We start from the raw sequence: 23,273 nt of genomic DNA, 5'->3' as shown, positions 1-23,273 counted from the left end.
GGTTTCTTTGTGCTCACCTGGCTAAGAGAAACCACACCTATACCTTGTCATTAACCAATGATAAGCATCCCTGTGTATTGTGTCACATCAAAGAGATTAAATACTGGCCACAGCAGGCTCTGCCCTCTCTTCTCTCTCTTCCTCACTTGGATCTTAGCTCTCACTGATGCCTGTCCTTGCTGGAGCTTGGCCTCTGTCCAAGCTCCATCTTTGATTCCTTTCCTTATCTACCTCTCCCACCTGGGACCTGGCCTTTGGCCAGGAACTTTCTTTTCTCTATCATATCTCCGATCTGTGTGGTATTAAATTTGGATCACTGAATGGGTACAAGTCTTCTAAGTAGTCCACTGATCAGAGTTTCTGCTGTGGCTCCTTGATAATTAATAAGGCCTGGATTTCTGACTCATTCCAGCCACCTCATATCTCTAATTTGGCTCCGCCACCCCCCTCGCGGCATACAGAACTTCTATTCTTCCTCTATCTTCCTATCTTGAGGCTTCTCGCGGGTTCGAGGAAGCTTCAATTAGAAACATTCTCAAGTTCTTTACACCCAAAGAGGCAGCCCAGATTTTAGTGCTAGATGACACATTGGAGCAACTAGTCAAAAATATGTGTGCTTAATACTTAGACAAGCAGGGAAAAGGAAAGGTTCAGCAAGAGAAAGGGAAAAAAACAAAAGTGCTGGCAGATACAGAGAATAAGGACAATAAAAAAGAAAACAAAGGACCAAAAAAAGAAAGGGGCAGAGGGAAAAGATAAAAATGATACAGAAACTAAGAAGATCCTGCCATTAAGAGATATTGCAAAAATTTCTGATATAGCTGGTGTTCTTCTCTCAAAGGTCCACAAACCATTCTCTACCCAGAAATTGGATTCAATAAAATGCAGATTCCCAAAAATTTTATCAGAACCTCATAGGGCCCTTAAAGAACTGAAATTTAAAATATTTGAACGAGATTTTGAAGACTCAGACCTTCTTTTAGCTGAATGATTTGGCCCTCATGAGCAAAGGCAATTTATTGATAAGATCAGACAAGACATATCCCTGACAAGTTGACCTACAGTGAAAGAAAGGGAAGACTTTGATTTTGCAAACCCAACAAGCTTGGCATACCTTAGAAAATAGCCAAACAGGGAAGACCTCCTGAGAGAACCAAGTCATTTTGTTCCAAATCCAATGCTTGGAGAAAATTTGACAAGTTGAATCAAGAAAAAGATGAACATCCTGTAACATGTATAGACAGACTGGTTGAAACAGTTGAATCCATCATGGGTTTGAATCAATACTCATTAGAATCAGTGGCTCATGTCAGCAGATAATTCCTAAGAGGTTATAGCTCCCATCTAAAATAATTTCTTTGGGAATATTTCCCCAAATATGACAGTATTACAATCAGTGAACTCAGAGATGCCACTAATTACTTTTTTCATAGTAATAAGGAACAAGAACAAGAAAAACAAGAATTGAAACAAAAATTACAAAATACAGAGGAATCTCTTAAGCAAAAAGAGATTGAACAAATTAAAAATTTGCAAACAATTAAAACATATTCTAGACCCTCATGCCAGAAACAGAGATGTAAAAAAGAGACTAGAAAATGCTTTTTATGCCATAGAGTACATCACTTGGTGAAAGATTTCTATTTAAAGAGGAAATATGAGGAAAATAATAAAAGCAACAAAACTCAAGGAAGAACATATAGATCAAACTCAATCTGATGCTATGAGCACTGCAATCTTAAGGATTCAGAAACTCTAGACTTTGACAGCATGAAACTGACTATAAAAAAGGGGCAAAATACAAAAGGAGAAGAAATTACATGGGTGGTACCTAAAAATGAATTTATAGAGTCTGTGAGAATTTATGATGAAGAATCAAATAAAAACATAAGTAATTAGTAGACACAAGTAAGAGATAGAACAAGAGATCAAATATATGATAGCAGAGATGAGAAAATATATTGGAGATTCATACAGAAGGTGCATAGTAACTAGTCAAAAGAAAAGCAAAGAACAGATCAAAACATATCTAGAAAATTTCTTTGAGTGCAGATGGGGTTCAGGGATTGAAAAGAGGAGGAAGCAAATTCATAAAGACTTATATAAACAAAATCATAAGTTTATTGAAGAAACAGAGAAACAAAATTTCAATTCCCTGCAATAAGATAATCATGTGAATTCACAGACAAGGCTACTATTACAAATGTATCTTTAGGAGCTATAGGCAATGTAAATAATCTCACAGACATGGATAAAATCCCACTTGAACCAATTAGAAATTCAAAAACCTGTTTGGTGCAGACTTCCATAGAGAAAATATATCACTTGAATCCAGAAGCTGAAATTTTTCAACCTATACAAAACAACTTAGAAAATTCAAATCTGAAAGGTAATGGAACTAAAAATACAGTTAATATTGATAACCATATTCAAAGTATTGAAAGTGTAACATTAGTTAGATTTGAAAACATAAATGAATGCAGGGCACAACAACTGCCATGATGGCCAAGATAGTTCAAGAAACTTCTATGAAGCCAATGTTCTGAATGAAGGGGGGAAGTCTGACCAAGTCCAAGTATATGAACTAAACATTAGCTATGGTTTAAATTCAAATTCCCAAAGAAGAGGAAGACAATACAGAATCAAGTGAAAATAAAGATCAGTCAGGAAATGAATTAAACCAAGAAATTTTAATTGGTCCAACTGAATAATTAGCAGGGGATAGAAGTACAGTACAAGGTGACAGTTTAATGATTAGTTCATTATCCACAGAAAAACCAGAACCATTTGTATGGATTAAAGTGGGAAAGAAACAATAAAAAGTTCTTGTGGATACTGGTGCTTCAAAGTCAGTTCTAAAGACATTCCCAGGAGATACCACTACAAGGGGTATGGTCTCAGTGTCTGGAGCTACTGGGGAAATACAGCAAGTCCCAGAACTCAAAAGCACAATGGTTAAGCTAGGTTCTCTCACCATTGACCATACATTTCTCCTAATTCATGGATGTCCAGATAACCTTTTAGGATGTGATTTTTTATGTAAAATCAGGGAAACCCTGCAATGTGAACAATCTGGGAATATATACCTGCATCTACACAAACATTCCTTAAAGCATTATCCATTGCTATATCTGGAGCAATTGGAGGAAAAGTCTGAACAGATACAAACATTAACATCATTGTATGGCATACCTGATGATATACCAAAAGGGGTTTTTGCTAAACATCAGAATGATGTGCGTAGAATACAATCTGATGTACCAGGTAATTTTAAACACATTGAACTTCTTTCTGCCAGCCAGCTCCCCCAAGCTATAGCTGTCGTTCACTACTGAACCTGTCTCCAGGTGAAATAACCAAGAAAATATCACAGCAAAACTAGTAGCCTTAGAAGGCCCTGAATTAATTATGCCACTAATAATTACTGATGCTTTGGATGTATCAATTTCTTATAATGACAAGGAAATGGAAAAATGGAAGCAGAAATTTAAAGCAAAACATTAATGGAGTATGGGTATAATCAGATGGCAAACCGTTAATCCCTAGAACTTTCTATAACCAGATTTGTCACTCTATTCATAAACATGGTCATTTTGGCACCCAAGATATTGTAGACTCTGTTAAAAGAGTATGGAGAGCACCTGGAATAACTACAATTGCCTCCAAAGTAAGTAGAGCTTGTCCTACCTACCAGGTCTTTAATCAACACACTTTTGAGGAACAGCCTTTGGTGGATGTCCTCTTGCTTACACACCATTTGAGCACCTACAAATTGACTTTATCTTTATGCCAAAACCTGGAGAGTATAAATTTTGTTTAGTCATAGTCAATCAACTGACCAGGTGACCTGAAGCATTTCCTACTGCTCATGCCACAGTGACTTTTGTTCCTAAAATACTTTGAAAGAAATTATTCCTTGTTTTGGCCTGTCAGCATGTATTGATTCGGATGAAAGAACTCATTTTATCGATTCAGTGTTATCTCAAATTTATTCACGTCTGGGGATAACTTCTACATTTCATACACCATATCATCCCTAGAGCTCTGGCCAAGTTGAACGAATGAATAAAGAACTTAAAACCATGATTGGCAAATTATGCATGCAGACTCATTTAAAGTGGCCTGAAATTCTACCTCTGTCCCTATTTTATCTCAGAAGCAAACCCAGTGGTGATTTACACATCTCACCATTTGAGATGCTATTTGGACATCCACCTAGTCAGGCACAACCATTTGCCCCTGCCTATATCTCACTGTTAGGAGGGATACAACCATTGCTACATATATCAGACAATTACAAACAAAGTTGAAAGAACTCCATGACTCTGGAGCTGCTATTCAAGCAGGCCCCATTGATTTCTTGCTTCATGATTTAAACCTAGGTGATAGTGTCTAAATGAAGAATTCCAAATGTACTGGACCAACTGCACCTACTTATGATGAACCATTCCAGATTTTACTAACTACACCATCAGCCATAAAAATTGGAGAAAGGGACTCATGGATTCATTGTAGCCATGTAAAATGAGTACCTTCTGTTGATGGTGAATAATTGCTTGCACTGATTGTATTTGGCTATTGATTGTGATTGGACTTCTTTATTGTTGGATTTGTACTATTTTGTTGCACTTTATTTGATTGATCCTTGTATTTGCACAAATTGCCTTGTAGGGCAACACATGTACTACCTCATAATAGAAAATCTGTATTAGTGACCTACATTGACCTGATGTGCCTTTTGTAACATTTTGTGCCTTTATTAATTTTTTATGTATTTTCTTGAATGTATTATTGCTTTGTCTACCTCATTTGCACTCACCCTGTAGATCATGGTAAGTCAAAGAGGAAATGAATCTTATTTTTTGAAAATGAGTCCCTATACTTTAGGTCTGTAATTATGAAATATACACAATTTTAACATCTTGTTTTCTTCCTACATGTGTCATACAGTATTTGATTTTATCCTTCTTTTCTTATTTTTTTGCCTTTGAAACACATCACTAGTATTGAAAATGCTTTTATTTAAATATTTTTACTTTCTGCAATAGCATAACCTAAGATATCCATTTACCTAGCATATAAAACATATACCCAAAAAGCTTTGGACTATGGCAACCTAACACTAGTTTTTTTTTTCTTAACTTTTATGAGACTTTTGCTTGATGACTCTGTCTAATCCAAGGACAAACAGACCACAAAGGAGCACAGAACTTGACTTGCAAAGTGCCAAACAAGGAAAAAGAAAAAAAAGGTGAAAGAAGCCAAACTAATCCTACATGGACTGGCAACATTCTGCACAAAAAGCACAATGATTTGATCATGTGTGAGACTCGAGGTTGCGGCTGTTTAACATGTGTTAAATGCAGGAGTTCCTTGACCACACTCTATATCAAGCATATAACATTGATTACTCTAGATCCATTATACTGAAAAAATGAAGAAAAGGGTTGAATCAGGAAATTCTATTTCCCATTCGTCTTGAGATCTAGTCTCTTTTTCAATTTTCTCTCATAATGTGACAATTTACTGTAGTCCAGACTGTTAAATTGGGTTAGTGACTAATTGTTATTATATACTTATGGGACATGGATCAGTCAGTACAAGAATCTGTTGTGAATTGTGATATTTTTCCCCTTTTTTTCTTCTTTTTTTCCTTCTTCCCAGAATTTTTTTCTCTTCAAGTTTTCTTTTTATATTTTTATCTGACTCAAATTTTTTTATTATTTTAATTTCTTTGATTCATTGATGTTTTTTGATACTTTATTCATGTGCCTTATGACTCAACCATGTATCCCTGTGTAATTCCTACATGCATCCCTGTATCCTCCTGGGGGGGGGTGTATTATTATTTTTCTCAGGAGGGACTATGTTATTGTTGTGAACTTTGACTTGAATTTGAGCCAAATTTAGAACAAGAGACTACCTCCCAGAATCTAGAAGGCTCTCTGAAGATGCATGCAGATATCACACGCTGAACCAGAAGATCCAAAGTGAACTTTGAGATATGGTAAATTTTAACTTTGGTGGGGTTGAAATGCTTTTGTTTTGAATGTACTCTCTTATGCCAAAGGGGACTGCCCTCCAATTGTCTTTTTGTCAATAAACCTATTATTGTTTTTGTTCCTTGCCCCTTTTATTTTCCTCTTATCACCCAAATTACTGTAATTTCCCTTTAAAAACTGTAATATTTGTGTATACCTCTAGTTCAAGTTATAAGTTAGTCATGTTTTTGGGGAGACTGGTCTCCCAAAGAATCACAGGGGAAAATGTATTGCTTTAGGCTCTTGAACCCTAGAGACTACATTTCCCACAATCCCCTTTTCCTTTTCCTGTTTGTGCATCTCCTTACGTGGATGGAGTTTGGAGTTTCCTTTTTCTGCCCATGCTTCCTCTTTGGCTCGGACTATCAGGAAGGAGGGAGTTTTGGGGGAGCTTGCTGGAGTTTTTTTAATTCCTCTTAGCTCTAAGTGGATTTTAGTAAATAGTATTAAAATAATACTTGGAATATTGAACATTAATTTTAATATTTACAATATCATCTTGGACTTAGCACTTTTTAAAAATGGATATAATACATAGAGACTGATATATTGTGGTACAATCAAATGTAACACACTTTTCTACTAGTAGCAATACAATGACCCAGTACAACAACAACAAGAAACTTATGAGAAGGAATGCTATCCATATACAGAGAAAGAACTGTGGGAGTAGAAATGCAAAGGAAAAACATATAATCAATCATGTGGTTTGATGGGAATAGATTGATGTTTTGAAAGATCAGTCTATTACAGTTATGAATGATATGGAAATAGGTTTTAAACAGTGATACATGTATAACCCATTGGAATTGCTTGTCAGCTCTAAGAGAGGGAAGGGAAGAGGGGTTTGAAAAATCTTGAATTATGGAATCATGGAAAAATATTCTAAATTAATTAATTTTTTAGAAAATTAAAATGGATATTCTAGAAAGAATGCAGAACTGGGAATGCTGAACATGGAATGATAGGGTCTCATTTCATATCCTGTATGAAATCATCTAAGCTGAATTTCAATTTCATTCATAAAGTGAAGGAGTTGGATCAGATGATCTTTTCCAGCTCTACATCTTTTTTTTCTTATTTCTTTCTCTGATTTCCTGATGTCTATCAATGATATTCTTACCCTGCCAGTCATTTACACTTATGCTTTCAGATATCTTTGTTACTATATAATCAGGTGTCAATTCATTATAAGAGGTCTCTGTGCAATATATTATTTATTGCCTTTTCATCATTTCTACTGTCAACATCTTATTTTAGGTTCCAGTTACTTCCTCAGTGGAACCATTGCAATAATCTCTTAGGAAGTTATTTTGCTTTCAGAAGCTTTACTTTTCAATTCATCTATGACATAAGCTAGATTAGTTTCCATAATGTTCTAGTCTTATTACATCACTCCATTAAGTACAACTTTTCAAAGATTTTATTTGGTTTATGGAAATGAGACTCTAGAGTGGTGATGGCAAACTATGACATGCATGTCAGCACTGATACACATAGTCATTTACAATGACACAAGGTCGCATGCAGGCTCAGCGTGCATCGGGCCCAGGGGGCTGCCCAGGGAGCCACGTACCTACAACTGTGGCCTTGGCCATTCCCTTGCCACAGGGGTGGGGGGCAAGCGGCAGGTGCTGTGAGCCAAGTGACTGGGGCATGTGGGGCTCCTGCAGGGACAAGGAGGATGATCACCTGAGGGGAAGGAGTAAGAGCCCATGAGCAGGCAGTCTGGTGGGTGGAAGCCAGTGCTCTGACAGTGCCCCCAGGCCAGCAGACTGGGGAGGGGTAGGGCCAGGCCAGTGGAAGATTGGGTGGGTCTCTGGCCCACATGCAATGGAGGAGTGCCTGGAACAAATTACCAGACACTTTTAGCACCCTGAAAAATATAGCAATGGCTTTACTCACAATTTTTCCCTCTATGTACTTTTGTGAGACCTTATTCTCAACATTAAATAATATCAAAACCAACAAAAGAAACAGATTGACAGATGAAATTAGTAGTGCTTACTTGGGCTTGAAGTATACAAAATACCAACCTTCAATTGAAGATTTAGTCAATCAAATTCAGGAACAAAAAAAAGTCACTAATAAGCAGGTTATTTAAAGAATTCCCCCTCCCCCTCACTTATCTTAGTTCATATAAAGACCAACAAAAGAAACCAACTGACAGATGAACATAGAAGTCACTAAGCAGGTAAGTTAAATAATGAGTTTTTGGTTTATTAAATACAGTTATATATTGCAATTATACATTTTTGTTATTTAAACTATAAATATCACAAAATTATGTTTTTTTTTTCTTTTCTCAAAGTGACACACCACGCAAGTTATGCTTTTTTTTTGGCAAATTTTAACACACCAAGCTCAAAAGGTTGCCCATCACTACTGTAGAGGATGGTTTTAATGACTTTCAACAATCTCTCTCCAACCTTCTTCATCAGGTTTATTTTTTACTCTTCTTCTTTCTAATGTACTCTATCATCTCATCCAATTGAACCACTATCTTTCTCTTATATGTGCTCACGTTTCTTCTACTTCCTCACCCGGTGCTTCTAAATATGCCTAGTATCCCCTCCTTGTCTATGTTGGTCTATGACAGTATAGACAGGAAAATATTAGAATTTTAACCAGGAAAACCCAAGTTCAAATTATTCCTTATATACTTAATAGCTGTATGACCATGGATGAGTCATTAAATGCCTGTCTCTTCCAATTTCCTTCCTTAGCTATAAAAGGAAGATAATAATGGAAACTATCTTACAGAGTTGTTATAAGGATCAAATAAGATTAGCTAAAGAAATACATAGAGATAGAAAGAGAGAGAGAGAGAGATGATAGACATAGATATGGGCAGACATATATTCACTTTGTAAGCCTTAAACACATTTGTTAACTTTTATTATTATTATTAATTATTATTATCCTTCAAGGCCCAGGTCAAATGTCATCTTTCCTGTAAATATTTTTGAGTCCTCCATCTAGAAATTATTTCTGAATTTATAGCACTTTGTATTTCTCTTTTTTAAATTAAATTGATTATTTTATCTTTGTATCTCTAGTATCTAACACAATGCTTACTTTGGGCTTAATAATAAAATGTTCTTGGATTGAGCACCTAATCGATTGTCTTCATAGACTTTTAAGTATTTTCTAGGGCAAAATTGATGATATTTTGATTAACATATTATCCCCAGAGTTTAATTGAGCACATTGTCATAATCAATTATAATAGTTGTTTATTGAATGCAGGAAGGAGAGGAACATATCAGTGAAAAACACAATTTGCATGTCCTTTTTTTTGTCCTTGTGGCCACCTGATTCATTCCAACACCCCCCATGAATACTATTTCTATTCCACTTGTCTGCTAAAAGCCACAGAGGCACATCTATCTGACTAGCAGTAGCTGAGGATTTTTTGGCTAATTGTTACATCCCCAGCATCCTGCCCCCCGCCATTTATGTGCCATCTGTCTTTGAGTCAAGAAACTTAACTGTATAATATAATGTACTTAGAACTAAGCACATGACCATCTGAAAATAGATCTTGATTTACTATTGCTAATAATGACACCATGGATTACCATGGATAATATGATTGAATAGGACAATGGACATACTACTATCTCTTTATTTGGTAGTTAGCTTACAGAATTCCTGGTGATATATAGTGGTTGATAAACCTCTTATATAATTCCTGAATTATAACAATAGTGACCTACAAGTTTACCATGCTTCAATATACCAGTATTGATGATAATAATAATGAAGTTCTTAGATAATAGATCAGTGAGGAAAGGACCTCTAATGAGTGATGTCTTGCACTCAGCAACAACTAAGCAATGCAATTTGGCAAGACAAGAAAATTCTAAAGACAACTTATATTACCAAGGACAGGGCCTATAATTTCACTGACACATGGAATTTCCTGCTCAGGAAAATGCAATCTATTAAAAATATCTATACCTTGTCTGCCATGATAAGCTTAGACAGTTGCCAGGAGAATTTACAACTTGCTCTTCCAGTCAAGAAGCCAGTATTTGTCTGAGGTAAGACTTGAACTCTGGTCTATGCGTATCCATGGCTAACACTATATCACTTCTCTGGTGGCAAATTAAGGCCAGTAAATGCCTTTTGAATAAAAAAAAAAACAATTATTAAGCATTTACTATATGCCAAGGATTAGTGACACAAATATAAAAAGTGAGAATTGGAGATCTCTTTACAGCTGCATTTCTTTTCCATTCAAATTTTTAATCCTCCTATTCAACTTCTCCATAATATCAAAATGGAAATTGATGGCATAAGATATTAGGGAGGGGAAATAAGTCCCTGAAGCCATACAGGCTAGTCTTCTCATTTTAGGCCTATAGAGGTCTATTGGTTTGCCCATGGTCATATAGCATTTTTTAGTGAAAAAATAAGAATAGAAATATTCAATTTAACAATTGTGAAATTTTAGTTACCTCCCAATGGCATAAATACCTAAAATATTAAAACTAGATAATTAAGCATTTGAAGAATTGGATATTCTTTGTTTCCTTTTTCCCCCCTTCAATTAGGAGTTATGTGATTGTTATTCCAAGCACTAATCTGCCTTATTTCAGGGAGGTGACTACAGAGCAATGAACTTTTCAGCTATGTTGACTCTCAAAGGCTCATCTACTAAGTTACAAATCATCACAATCTTTATTTTGGAGAGAATAACCACAATGGTGAATATATATATATATAGAACTTTAATGGAAGGATACATTTTATATTACTTAAATAGGTGGTTTTCCTTTTACTCATCTCTAGTTTATTTTGTTTTGTTTTTAATAAACTATGGAGACATCATATAATCAAATCTAGAAAAATTCACAAAAGTGAACAATTAATTATGTAAAATTATTTTCTCCTTGTCAATATTTTTCTTAGACTTGATGAGATTACTAAATTGAACTCAGATTCTTTGAGCAGACTCCATGGCTGCAGAGATTAATTCTTCAAATCATTGTATGTTATTTGAGAATAATTGCATTAAATTGTGCTTTTTTTCTAGTTCTCTCCAAGTTTGACGACAGGGGGAGGAGGTTGTTAGAAATAAAATTGTATGATATGAAAAAGAGAAAAAAATCCCAATATGTTTAATTCTGATTTTCAATGATTAATCTTCATTCTTAAGATCTAAAATGTGAACTAGAAAAGCATTTGTTTAGCTCATTTATGAAAACTTCAAAGGCTTAAGAATCACTTTTCCCTTTTTTTATTTATTTTCTTCTAGTTTTACATAAGGGAAATAGGCCATTTTTCCACCTTCAAAATAGTAGACGGATTGTTAAGACTTACCTATCTCTTAAGGTCATTGTGAGAAAAGTGCTGAGCAAACCTTAGCGTTCTCTATATATGTGAATTTTTATTCACTTATAATTGCGCCACTGTTGTCTATTTTAGATTGTAAACCTGGGTAAAGCAGATACTATGTTCTTTAGCTTGGGTAGTACTCAGAGCAATCCTATACATGTGTGAATGCTTCTTAATATCTCATTCATATTTTTGAACTTTGTCAGAGTATCCTAGGCATGTATTAGACTGTTTTCAGTGTGAAGACCTTTTAAGTGGGACTTCTTTCTTTATTATATATCAATAGTTAGATGTAATAATTTGACATTTATTGAACTATTTATCTGATCATATTTTGTTAAGCTGGACCTGTAATATTAATAGTTTGGAGAACTCTAGCTCTCTCTGACAAAGGACATTTTTAGAGAGCTGCCAAGGGCAATGGTCCTCAAAGTATAGTCCAGGGAACCCTTGGGAGTTCTTGATACTATTTTAGAGGATGATGGTGTCAAAACTATTTTCACAATAATGTGAAGATATTTTCAATTCTAATACAATAAATGTCTATGTAATCAAAAGCTCTTTGGTAGGAAGAATTATCAGTAACTTTTTTAGTGTAAAGGGGTCTTGAAGCCAAAAAATTTGAGAATTGTTGAGATACTGAATGACACACGATGTGTGATATTGATGAGACATGAACCCAGATCTTCCTGAGTTAGAGCCTAGTTTATCATATAATATGCCATAGTTCTTGGCAATATTCTTATCAGGAAAAAGGATAATGATAATTGTTAAAAGGACTATTATTTTCTGTGAGTGTGAGGGTCTCCTCTCCATAAATCAAAATCAGCAGAGATTCCTTGATATATTTAAATACTTTGAAATATTCAAATGAATCAGTTATACCAATGATTTGGAAGTTCCTTCAGTGGTGTAGATTATAACCCATCTAATACCTGTATAACTATGATTCCTGTCCTTCCATAATTTTGCTATGAAGGGTTCATCTAATGTACAGAGGCTTTTCTTGTGTTCTCCTGATGTTGTAAGGTTATCAGTGGAGCCCACGGCTGTTCTCCTGTGATTCATCTCCCTCAGCATGTTATTAAACCATATTCTTGTGAGGGTTAAATTAAAGAATTCAACAAAGTGAGGACAGCAGTTTAACAGAAACTTCGTTTAAGAATGAAGTACAGATGATAGAAAAGAGGAGATTATTAATCTTATACTCTATAAATATACCTAAAATTCCTAATACTACCTAAATTTTCTAAACTCTGTCTTCTGAGGATAGTTTCTTTTGCCTGGCATGCCAGGCCTATCTACCCTACTCTATCTATAAACTGACTACCTAACTCCCTAAAATAATAGACAGCCACCATTCCCTCCCTCCTTCAATCAGTTTTGTTTTTATAGCAACCCAAATGTCAGTAACCTACTGCCAGCAGATCCTTGCCTGAGACAGACCTCCTGCTCTCTAGAGATCCCAGAGGCAAAAGACCCCCAACTATCACCAACTGCTTTCTTTATCTCCTCACTGACCAAGTGTCCCACCTAACTCCCTGACAGAAGGCAGGCTACTTCCTCTCCTCAGGTCCTGGTCTCTATAGTAATGGAATTTTCAGCTCTTGCTTACTGACTCACTGAACCTGTCAGTTCTGAACTACTTAGAAATCCTGCTCTCTAGCCTCACAAGGAGACAGGGAGAGATTAAGAAAATCCCTTTAACATTCTCTATTTATCATAGATTTCCCTGATGATATCCTTTAATCTGGTTCTTCAAAGTTCTTCACTGGTTATATATTTCAATTTGCTCATAGCCACTATTCTCCTTTCCATTGCACTTTGAACATTTATTTTAATTCTTTGGAGTCTATATCTCATTTTTATATAGCAATAGAAGTAAAATGGTGATTTTAAGAAGATGATGAGACTTTCTTTCCATGAGAAGCTTGGGGTCAAGAAGTGAGGTTTTCTGATTTTCCAAAGGAAGTGTAGTCTCTCCCTGATTCTACTATTTAAAGCCCAACTCATTGAAAAATATAACAATAGAAATAACCATGAGCAGTGAAAGTCTCATGGTAAATCATTAAATAATATAGGTAATAAAACAGAGATATACACTTATCAAAACTGTAAAAGAGAAGACCCACCAAGAAGACTAAATTAAAGAGGTTTTCTTGGCTAGTGGTGAGTCCATTCAGATATTCCTGTTTTTGCATATTGCATTAGAATAATGCTCTGCAACATCATAGAGTTTCATAGAAAACATTTATAATGAAACAAATAATTTTGTCTGATCATCTGTACATAAAAAATAGATTAACAATGTTAATAATGATTAAAATTGCTAATAAAAAATAAGAATAGAGATGAACTCAAATACCCCGGTCAACTGGGGAGTTTCAAGGTTGCCCTATAAATGACATTCAAGCATCAAAACTGAATAATTAAGCATGTAAAAAACTGTGTATTTGTTGATCAGTACACATTCATTTATATATACATATATGTGTATATATACAAATATATATACATACCTAGATGTGTGGATCTATTTATACATACATATATGTATGTATGAATATATACATATTTACATGCATATATGCAAATTATATATATATATATAAATTATTCTGACTGGAAGAACTTTGAAGAAAAATAGAAGTGAATATGTCCTCAACGTAATTTATAAAAGTGTTGTTTTTTTTTAACATGGAGAGCTTATGATATGTCTCCATGTAACAAACCCACCTTATTTTTCCTTTCTTAATATAATATTAGTTAAATACTTTAGCTTTTATCTTTATGGGATCATAGAATTTAGTGTTGGAAAGTTTTTTGGAGATAAGCTCGTCTAGTGCCTTCATTTTTCAGGTTAGGAAACTGAGGATAAGATAAGTGAAATATCCTTAAGAAATAGTTTCAGGACCAGGATTTTAGCTTCAATTTGCAGATTTAATATTTGTACTTGATCCACTGGATAGGTTTCCATATGGAGACAAAGGATGGATGCAGCTTCTTAATAGTCTAAGTGTTCCAGTATCCTTGTTGTAGGGTTCAAGTAAATATCCTTGAGGCAAATGTTTAATAACTTATCAGTATCTCATCTCTACCCAAAATGAGGTAAGAGAATGCTGTTCTTACTATTGGGCTTCTGACAATAAGGAATGGTCCTCTGGGTAGGAGAAGAAGGGGTAAGGCAGGTGATGATGAAAAGAAAAATTTCAATTATTTTTAAAATATAATTTTACAAGGGCAAAAATGTTTATCATAGCACTCATAAAATTTACTAATTTCCCTATGCCCAAGTACCATGTTCTAATTGGTTCAAAAAGTAAGGATTTATTAAGTAACTATTATATATCTGGCATGTGGTAGGGACCAAAAATACAAAGTTAAAAGGGAAACAGTCCATGTTCTTGAGAAGCATAGAATTTACAGGTAGGAGACAATACAGGTAGATGTAGGAGTGTGTGTGTGTGTGTGTGTGTGTGTGTGTGTGTGTGTACACTTATACACAAAAGAAAGCCACAAATTCCATGAAATGAAGGAAGGAAAACATTCCAGGCATGGGTGACAGGCAGAACAGATACAAAGACAGGAGATGGAGAGCCAGTTGCATGATAGATATTAAAAAATGAACTGAATTGACTACATTAAATATTTAAGATATGTGTGTTTATGTAATACCTGGGAAATGGAAAGACATATTTAAAAAAAAAAGTCATAAGGAATGGAGAAGAGAAAGACTGTTGGGTATGAGTCAAACAATTTTTTTTAAATTTTGAAATGCAAGAAATTGTTTGACAATGTATAGATATAATAAAGAAGACACCAAACCAACAGAAATTCACATATATAAAATGTATCCTCAGGACTTCCTGGCTCCAAATTTAGTGTCCATTATGATACCAAAGTATCTCAAGGTCACATAGATACTAGTGGAAAAATATAAGAGTCATACCCACATCTTCAAAATGCCAGCCTTATTCCCATTGCTCTCTGTGTTCATTTAAAAGCTGGTAGACTTGAACCTGGCCACTTGTCCTTCATTCAACATATCCCCAGAGAATATAAAAATTACTATTATTAGTTATCAGGTTATTCTGCAACTATAACCAAAACATTATAGTGGGGAGAAACAGTGACTCCAATGTAGGAAGACAAGGTAGAGCTAGCTGATTATATATCACATGGACTGGGAGACCAATTTGGAAGCAATGAATGCTTTCTTAGGGCATTCACATGCAGGACTTTCAAGTTTGTAGCACTGTATGTTTTCTATAATCCCATTTCTCTTTAAATCACATTCAACCCTGCTTTGTGTGCTACTGATGTTAAGCATGAATGAATGCGGCCCTTGCACCATTAAAAACAAAAAAGCTTCTTACTTGCAGGAATGCATTGGCAAGAGTCCATAGGAACAAGATTTAACTTCTGAGCATGGCAGTGGGTATGTGCAGCTAATGGGTGGTCTTCCTTGAAAAAAGCTTATAAATTTCACTGCCGTGGTTGTCCAGGGCCTTGGCATTATCGTTTTTTTTACCTGCCCACTCAAGTATGTGCCAAAATTTTTTTAAATGCTGAAGGAAGGTTATACAGACACTCTTCATTTAAAACTTACAAATCATTGAATTTAACAAACCACAAAAACTTCCTGGATAATTGTGCGTATCATTGACCTACAAGCACTTTGCTCTCTGTTGAAATATCTTAGTATAACTCCTAGGCAACAGCTGAAATGCATTTTGCCTCTTCTGGATTCTCCTCCCCCCAAGGGCTGCCACCCTTTTTCCCCCAGTGAAGCATTTGGATTTAAATTACTGGAGGCTGTCAAAAACCAACTCACTGGATTTCATGAATAAATTCAAATTAAGAATTATGTTAAATATATTCAGAAATTTCAAGAACACCTATCAATATCTTCTACCAAACAACCCCCCACCAAGAAACCCACAAAACTACCCCAACTTCCAATCTTGTCTTTCACTGATGATCAGAGACTTATCTTTAAATAGAACTATTTTAAACTATTTAAATAGAACTATTTTTCCATTCTTACTCACTTTTTTTGAGGAACCATGCTTTGTCCCACCTGCTAAATGATCTCACCCCTTTGTTTAAAAGACAGAAGAAGCAGCCAAGCCTACACTGCTAAGTCTTTCAGAAGCAAACCCTGCTGTAGGACTGTTTCCCAGTTTGAAAACACTTAAGTTATACTCCATCTGCATCTATTCCTCTTACTGTGTGTGAAACATTTATGGGGAAAATAGTCCATTCTCCCAGCTGTATTTTAGTCAACAAATCTCTCTATATCCTTGAGATTTAACCCAATATTTTATGCATAAAATTTTATAGAGTAATTGGATGTGACCTAAATTTCCATCTGCCAGATCTTATGAAGGATGACTTTGTCAATTGAAATAACAGGGATTTCAAGTCGCAAAAAGGTCACCAGTAGAAAGCATCAGTACTATTAGGGATGTCCATTTCCTACTAGATACTGTATACAGGGTGTTCCCAAAGTCCTATTGAAGCTTTAAACTTTAGTAACTAATATCTTGAAACTGAATTAAGACTTTGGGGATACCCTATATTATATAGGGAACCACAATGGTAATCTACTGAATAAAAATCTATTTGTTGTTGTTGAGTCACTCTTTGTGATGCCATTTGGGATTTTCTTGGCAAAGATATGGGATGGTTTTCCATTTCCTTCTCCAGCTCATTTTACAGATGAGGGAAGAGAAGCAAACAGAGTTAAGTGACTTGTCAAGGGTCATACAGCTAGTAAGTATCTGAGGCCAGATTTGAATTCATAAAGATGAATCTTCCTTACTAAAGACCCTAGCTATCCATAAAACTTAAGGTTTTTAGCAAAAAGTTCCAGATGCATTCTATACAAACTATCCATTCCAGCTTGTCTTTTAAAGTAATTCATCTTTTTTTATGAAGGCTAGTTTTAGATGTTTGGAAAAAAGATTGGGGAAAATAAAAATCCATAGAGTATATTTATAATTTTAAATTGAATATCTATAAGAATCTTAATAAAATCTCTAAATATTACTCAAATGTATTACCATTAAATAATTACAGTATTAATGGTGTATATCTTGGGTTTATGTTATTAGTATTTCTATTTAAATTTAATTTAATTAATTTAATTTTTAAAATAAATATTCAATAAATAAATAAAATAAAAATTAAAAAAATACTTAAATTTAATTCCTACCGTTCTCTTCTTCATCTCTGTGGTGCAAGGGAAAATCTTGTGTTTACTCATCTTCATACTTTCTGCCTTACCCCTCTCCACCCTAACCCTTTCCTTTGGATTCATTCTTTTATGTCTTTATATCCCCAGCTGGTAGCATAGTACCTATCATATAGTAGGTATTGAAAATGTTTACCATATTGAATTGAACTGCACCTTGATTCTGTGATAATGTTACTGACTGTAACAAGTAAGACTTGGCAGCTAGGTTGCTCCTAAGGGTGACAACAGACTCCTTTCTTTCCCAGCTAAATGCAGGTGAAGCATAAGCTGACAGGTGAATAAGGAAAGAGAACAACCTTTCCTTCTTCATCCTAGAATTATGTTCCCCTGAGTAAAGAATCAGATCCTTGAGTTATTAAAATAATTTAAACCTGCTAGTGCAAATAACAGTTTGATTAGATCATCATCACTCTTTTTTTGGTGAGAAGGGATGACTTATTGGCAGGAAGTTGGGATGAAGGAAAAAAATCAGCTAACTATGCTTGGTTCATCCATGAAATTCCTGCTACCTTAGGGACTCTAGCTGGTAGATATCTCTTGAGCTCTGGAGTTCAGAGCTGGAGTAGATTAAGCTAGTCAAGTGACCACACACAATCTGGAATCAATCTGGTGAGTCACTGGGATGCCTAAAGAGAGGTTAACTAGCCTAGGACAGAAGTAGTTAAAGCTCTCCATCTGAACAGCATTGGAATCAGTTCAGTGAGGTACCCCTACACTTCTAGCCTGGTGAGATAGAGAGAATGTCTTTAAAGAAAAAGAAAATCCATTTCCCAAACCAGTCCTTGAGATAGGCTCTGGTGTTTTGATCAGAATAATGCTTTCCTACAATATTAGAAATGGGAGGGACTTTAGAAAGTATCTAACTTAAGAGTTCTCAACTTTTATGTATGAATTATGGATACCTTTGGCAATCTGGTGAAACCCATGGGTCCTTTCTTTGAATAATGTTTTAAAATATTGAAGTTAAAGTTAAACTTCTATTAGAGTTAGTAAAAATAAAGATCCATTTTTATCATTGTGAACTTCTTGAGAAAGGAACTGTCTTTCATTTTTCTTTGAATTCCTAGGGCTCAGTACAGTATTTGGCACATAGTAAACACTTAATAAATGTTTGTTGACTAGAAGACTTCCCATTCAAGTTTATGAACCTCCTTGAAATCTAGCCATAGACACAAGGCCATGAACTCATGATAAGATTCAATATTTAATCTTGTAGACAATGGAATTGTGGCAGGACAAGAACTCCAAGTTCAGTGTTCTTTCTTTTCTAGATGCTTTTCCCTCTTTGGGCCAAAATACACTCATCCACTCAGGGCTTGTTGTGATGCCTTGTCATGAATTCAAGGTCAGCCTGTCTTCTCAAAGGCTAGACCAGTGGAGTTTCAAACTGTGGTGCCTTTTATCAGGTTAGAAAGGTTTGAGCATGGCCATGAATGGAATTCCTGATTGTTGTCAGATACGCACCCTACTAAATAAAAGTTTATCAGAAGATTAACATTTATGCTTAGCGACTAATGCTTTTTAGCCATATTGCAAAGCTAAAAGAGGTGGTGATTTCTCTTGGTGAAGAGATCACGTACACTGATGAAATGAATTTTTGAAATAATGAAGTGAAGCAATTCCTTATGTCATGTTGTTAGCTGTCTCATTGATAAGAAGGGGATCTTGCCCTGGGATAAATGCCTTCATAAATGATCTCTATGATTGTATTTTGATACATAATAATAAAATAATTATTTATTGTTAGATGCAAGAAAACAGGAGAAACAATGCTCAAGAAAAGTAATTAGTGAAAAAATATTTGGCCCTTATTAGAAGAGGTTTCAACTACCTGATACTTCTAAGGATTTATAAATATTCTAATTCTTTTAAGAATACAGCTCATATTCTAAGACAATATAATCTGGTACGGTAAAACAACCCCAAATGCTTTAAATCCACTTATTCAGGTAACTTTTAATAGAATATAATTGTAGGAAAATAAAGAATGGACAGCCTCTTAGTCTATACTCTAATAACTAAATAACTATAAATGTGCCATGATACAAGTGGAAGGAACATGGGGACAAAAATGAAACAATACTCTTCAGTTATAATGATAATTCTAGGTCTTGAAGAAGAGAGGAGAAAATATACCTCCCTTCCTTCTGTCCAGGAGTAGAACACTCCATTAAACACATACCTAGTGGATACATTGGTTTTGCTGAAATGCTTTCTCGAGTCTCTCTTTTTTTTTCTTCCTTATAATAATGAATGGCTCCCTGAGGAGCATCAGCTAATTGGTATAATGGATAGATCACTGGGCTTAGAATCAAGAATTTGAATTTGGCTTAAGAACGTACTTGCTGTTTGACTATGGCAAGTCACTTGACCCTATTTGCTTCAGTTTTCTCATCTGTAAAGTGAACTGGAGAAGGCAATGGCAAACTACTTCAGTATCTTTTGAAAGAAAATCCTAAATAGGGTGGTAAAGAGTCAAGAACAACTGAAATAACAGCTGTACAACAACAAGCTTTGGCCTGAAAAGCAAGATTTTGTGTGCAATGTAACAGGCCATCTATCACTTGTATTCCTCTGCAACTTTCATATTTCTCACCTATGATGAAGATAAAGACCACAAAGGCTACTTACTGCACATTTGATGGACCTGTCTTAACATTGGTCAAGACATTCAATAGTTCATCTTGCAAACCCTCAATTTCCTGCTCTATAAAATTAATAATATGTCCACCAGAAGTTTAACATCATCCATGATGTTCATTTTATAGATGAGGAACCTAACAGAGAGGTGAAGTAGCTTGCACCAAGTCACAAGAGTACTAAGAAAGGAACAGAGGTGAGATCTAAAGCTGGTATCCTAACACCAAACTCAATGCTAATTTGGAATAAAAGAAACTGAGATCCATTGTGGAATAGAGCCTGAATCTTCTTGAAATTGGTAAGTTTTAAGATGACAATATTTGAGGGACTATGTCAACATATATATGTATTATATATTTTTATTGGATAGATGTAAATGTTCAAGGAGTATCTAGTGAATCCCTGAATGTCAGATTTTAAAGGCTTAGAATTTTCCTCCTTTTTTATAGGATGAGAGCTTTCTAAACAGCAGGTTAACAAGCATCCATATGTTGCAAAGTTATCATTAGCAGATAGGCCCCCTGCATTTCCTTTAATTGGAACTACAGCTCTTCCCAGGTAGGATTGACTCTAAGGGGCTACTTACATTTACCCAAGGCTTTCTTCCTTAATTCTGAGTAATTTATATTCTTCTAATTCTCTTAGAAGGAAAATCAAAATTCAGAATTCATTTTAGATTGAGGGTATCTGGCCCTTCTCACCCAAACTGCTCTTATATATGGTTTAGGGGTGGCAACTGTCTCTCCCTACTTTTCTTCTTGGGGACAAAATCATTGTTTTCAAAGTCCTGTGAAAAGACACCCTGAACCTCCTTCTGTACCAATGTTCCAATAGGCAGTGATTCTCTCTAATGCATACACACACACACACACACACACACACACACACACGAATCACACCTTGCCTTCATGTACCTTAAACAATCTAGATAAGATATAGGGAAAAAAAGGAAATAATTGGAGTGCCATGAATGTCCTGAATCATCCCCTAAATATTATCTGATAAAGGAAAACCTCAGTGAGATGAAGCCCAGAATTGCCACTTTCTTGGAATTATCCTCTTATCCTGACATATTGCTTTGAGTGCTTTCCTGGATTCTCACATATTCACATGCTCTTTCTATTTTTTTAAGTAACCATTAATCAATTCTAAAGAGGTACAGGCTTGAAAATTTTTACTTGATTTCCCCACAGGTTCTCCCCTACATACACACACACTCTCATATACTCTCTCTGTCTCTCTCTGTCTCTCAGTCTCTCTCTGTCTTTCTGTCTCTCTCTGTCTCTCTCTCTGTGTCTCTCTATCCCTCCATCTCTCTCAGTCTGTGTGTGTATGTTTGTGTGCTTGTGCTGGTGTGTGGGTGTGTGTGTGTGTCTACTTTCACTGGATTTAATCCCCTCTCAAAATGCACAATGGAACAGCCAGAGGTAAAGACAAGGAGATAAAACAGGCAGGCCTGTGTATTGTGTTTGCTAATCTGCACCATTTACATAAGGGTTAGAGGGCCAGTTTTGTCATTTAAACAGGCTTAAAAGCCCCTTTGCAAATGAGATTTAGGCTCTACAAAAGCTTGAATTCTAGGAACTGCCTGGAGCTTCTGCTGGCCTTTCTGTGGGGAGTTGACTTGGCTGAAGTAAGACTCTGCTACTTGTTTGGCCTCCCTACAGGGTATGCATCCCTGTAGCCAAGACCCTAGGGAGAGCCAAGTGATTAAATTCTTTCTGAGAGGTAAGAAAGGTAAAGAAGGTGTTTCAAAGCAGCTAATCACATCCTAATAATAGGACCCTGGAAGGTCCTGGCTTGCCTATGTCTTTGTTTTAATGTTGGTTTTGAACTTTTAAAAATTCGAGGTCTTGTGAATCTACCATAGCTCAGTCCTCTAATGAAATTCAGAGACCAAAAGGCTTAAAATAGCTGGGGAGTCAGCACCAGGCTAAATCTAGCCTCTGAGTTTCACTGTGGGTGTGAGTGGCATCAGACAGGAGACCAAACTCCAAAAGGGACTCTGTAGCCAGAGTGCTAGTAAGAGCAGGAAGCAAATTTGTTTTCCACTAAACTTCAGGTTCTTAATCTTTTTTGCATAATAGTCGCCTTTGGCAATGTGGTGAAGCATAAGGAGCCTTTGTCAGAATAATATTTTAAATGCATAAAAAAATACATGGGGGCGTAGGGAAACCAATTATATTGATATATGATTCTATCTGTTATCAAAATATTATTTTAAAATTCCACAGATAACAGGTTAAGATCTCTGCTCTAAAAGAGCCCTTACTTTACAAAAAACATTTTTTAAACCAAACTTTTGATTTTACTGGACTAGATAAGAGTAAAATTTCATGAGGAAAATCCATCTACCAATGAGATCAATACCTGCTGTTGACCCTGATCATACAGTCAACATCTTTCAGGAGATTTGAACTCAGGGCTTCAGGAGTGAGAGATCAGTTTGATGATTGCCCACAGTGTTGTCCTACCTGTCCACAGAGGCATCCTGAGAACACTAAGTATCTGTTAGTAACGTGCTATTATTTTACCTGGCACACCTGGAGCAGATGTTCAATGTGACCTTTGCCTGGGGTTCAGGAAGATGAGTTGTTCGAGTGGGGTTAAATTTGCTCCCAGAAGGCATCAGGGTAGTTACTCCTTCCATTCTCAAATCATCCAGGTCCTCTGTAAAAACATAAATTATTACAGACTTCAAGTTACACTAGTTTAAAAAACACACACACAGAGACACATTCATAACAATGGGGCATTTTTGCCCTTAAGACATTAAGGAAAAAGGAAGCATGAAACAGACAACTGTTAGGAATAACAAATGTCAGAGGGCATTCTGTAAAATGTAATTTCATAAGGATTTTTTTTTCTTTACACAAAAATCTTACCTTATTTTTCAATGTCTGTTCAAATTGTTTCTGGACATTGGTAGAAAATTTCACTAAAAGAGAGGAAATTCAGAGGAGGAGAGAGAAATGATAGCTGTTTTCAAA

At 35.4% G+C, this 23,273-nt stretch overlaps 1 protein-coding gene across 3 annotated transcripts in view; it reads right to left on the bottom strand.

Moving 5' to 3' along the window:
• C3H8orf34 (chromosome 3 C8orf34 homolog) overlaps window positions 1–23,273 on the bottom strand; it is a 463,675-nt gene that overhangs the window by 189,519 nt on the left and 250,883 nt on the right. For 2 of the 3 annotated variants that reach the window (XM_007487223.3, XM_056824042.1), the window contains exon 8: window positions 22,818–22,953. In XM_007487223.3, coding sequence (XP_007487285.2) covers window positions 22,818–22,953 — 136 coding nt within the window. The remainder of the gene's footprint in view (window positions 1–22,817; window positions 22,954–23,273) is intronic. The other variant, XM_056824041.1, reaches the window with a different exon arrangement.

This window comes from Monodelphis domestica, chromosome 3 (genome assembly GCF_027887165.1).
Source record: "Monodelphis domestica isolate mMonDom1 chromosome 3, mMonDom1.pri, whole genome shotgun sequence".
Taxonomy (NCBI): Eukaryota; Metazoa; Chordata; class Mammalia; order Didelphimorphia; family Didelphidae; genus Monodelphis; species Monodelphis domestica.
The sequence above is the reverse complement of the archived record's forward strand: the minus strand, read 5'-3'. Positions and strand labels throughout refer to the sequence as shown.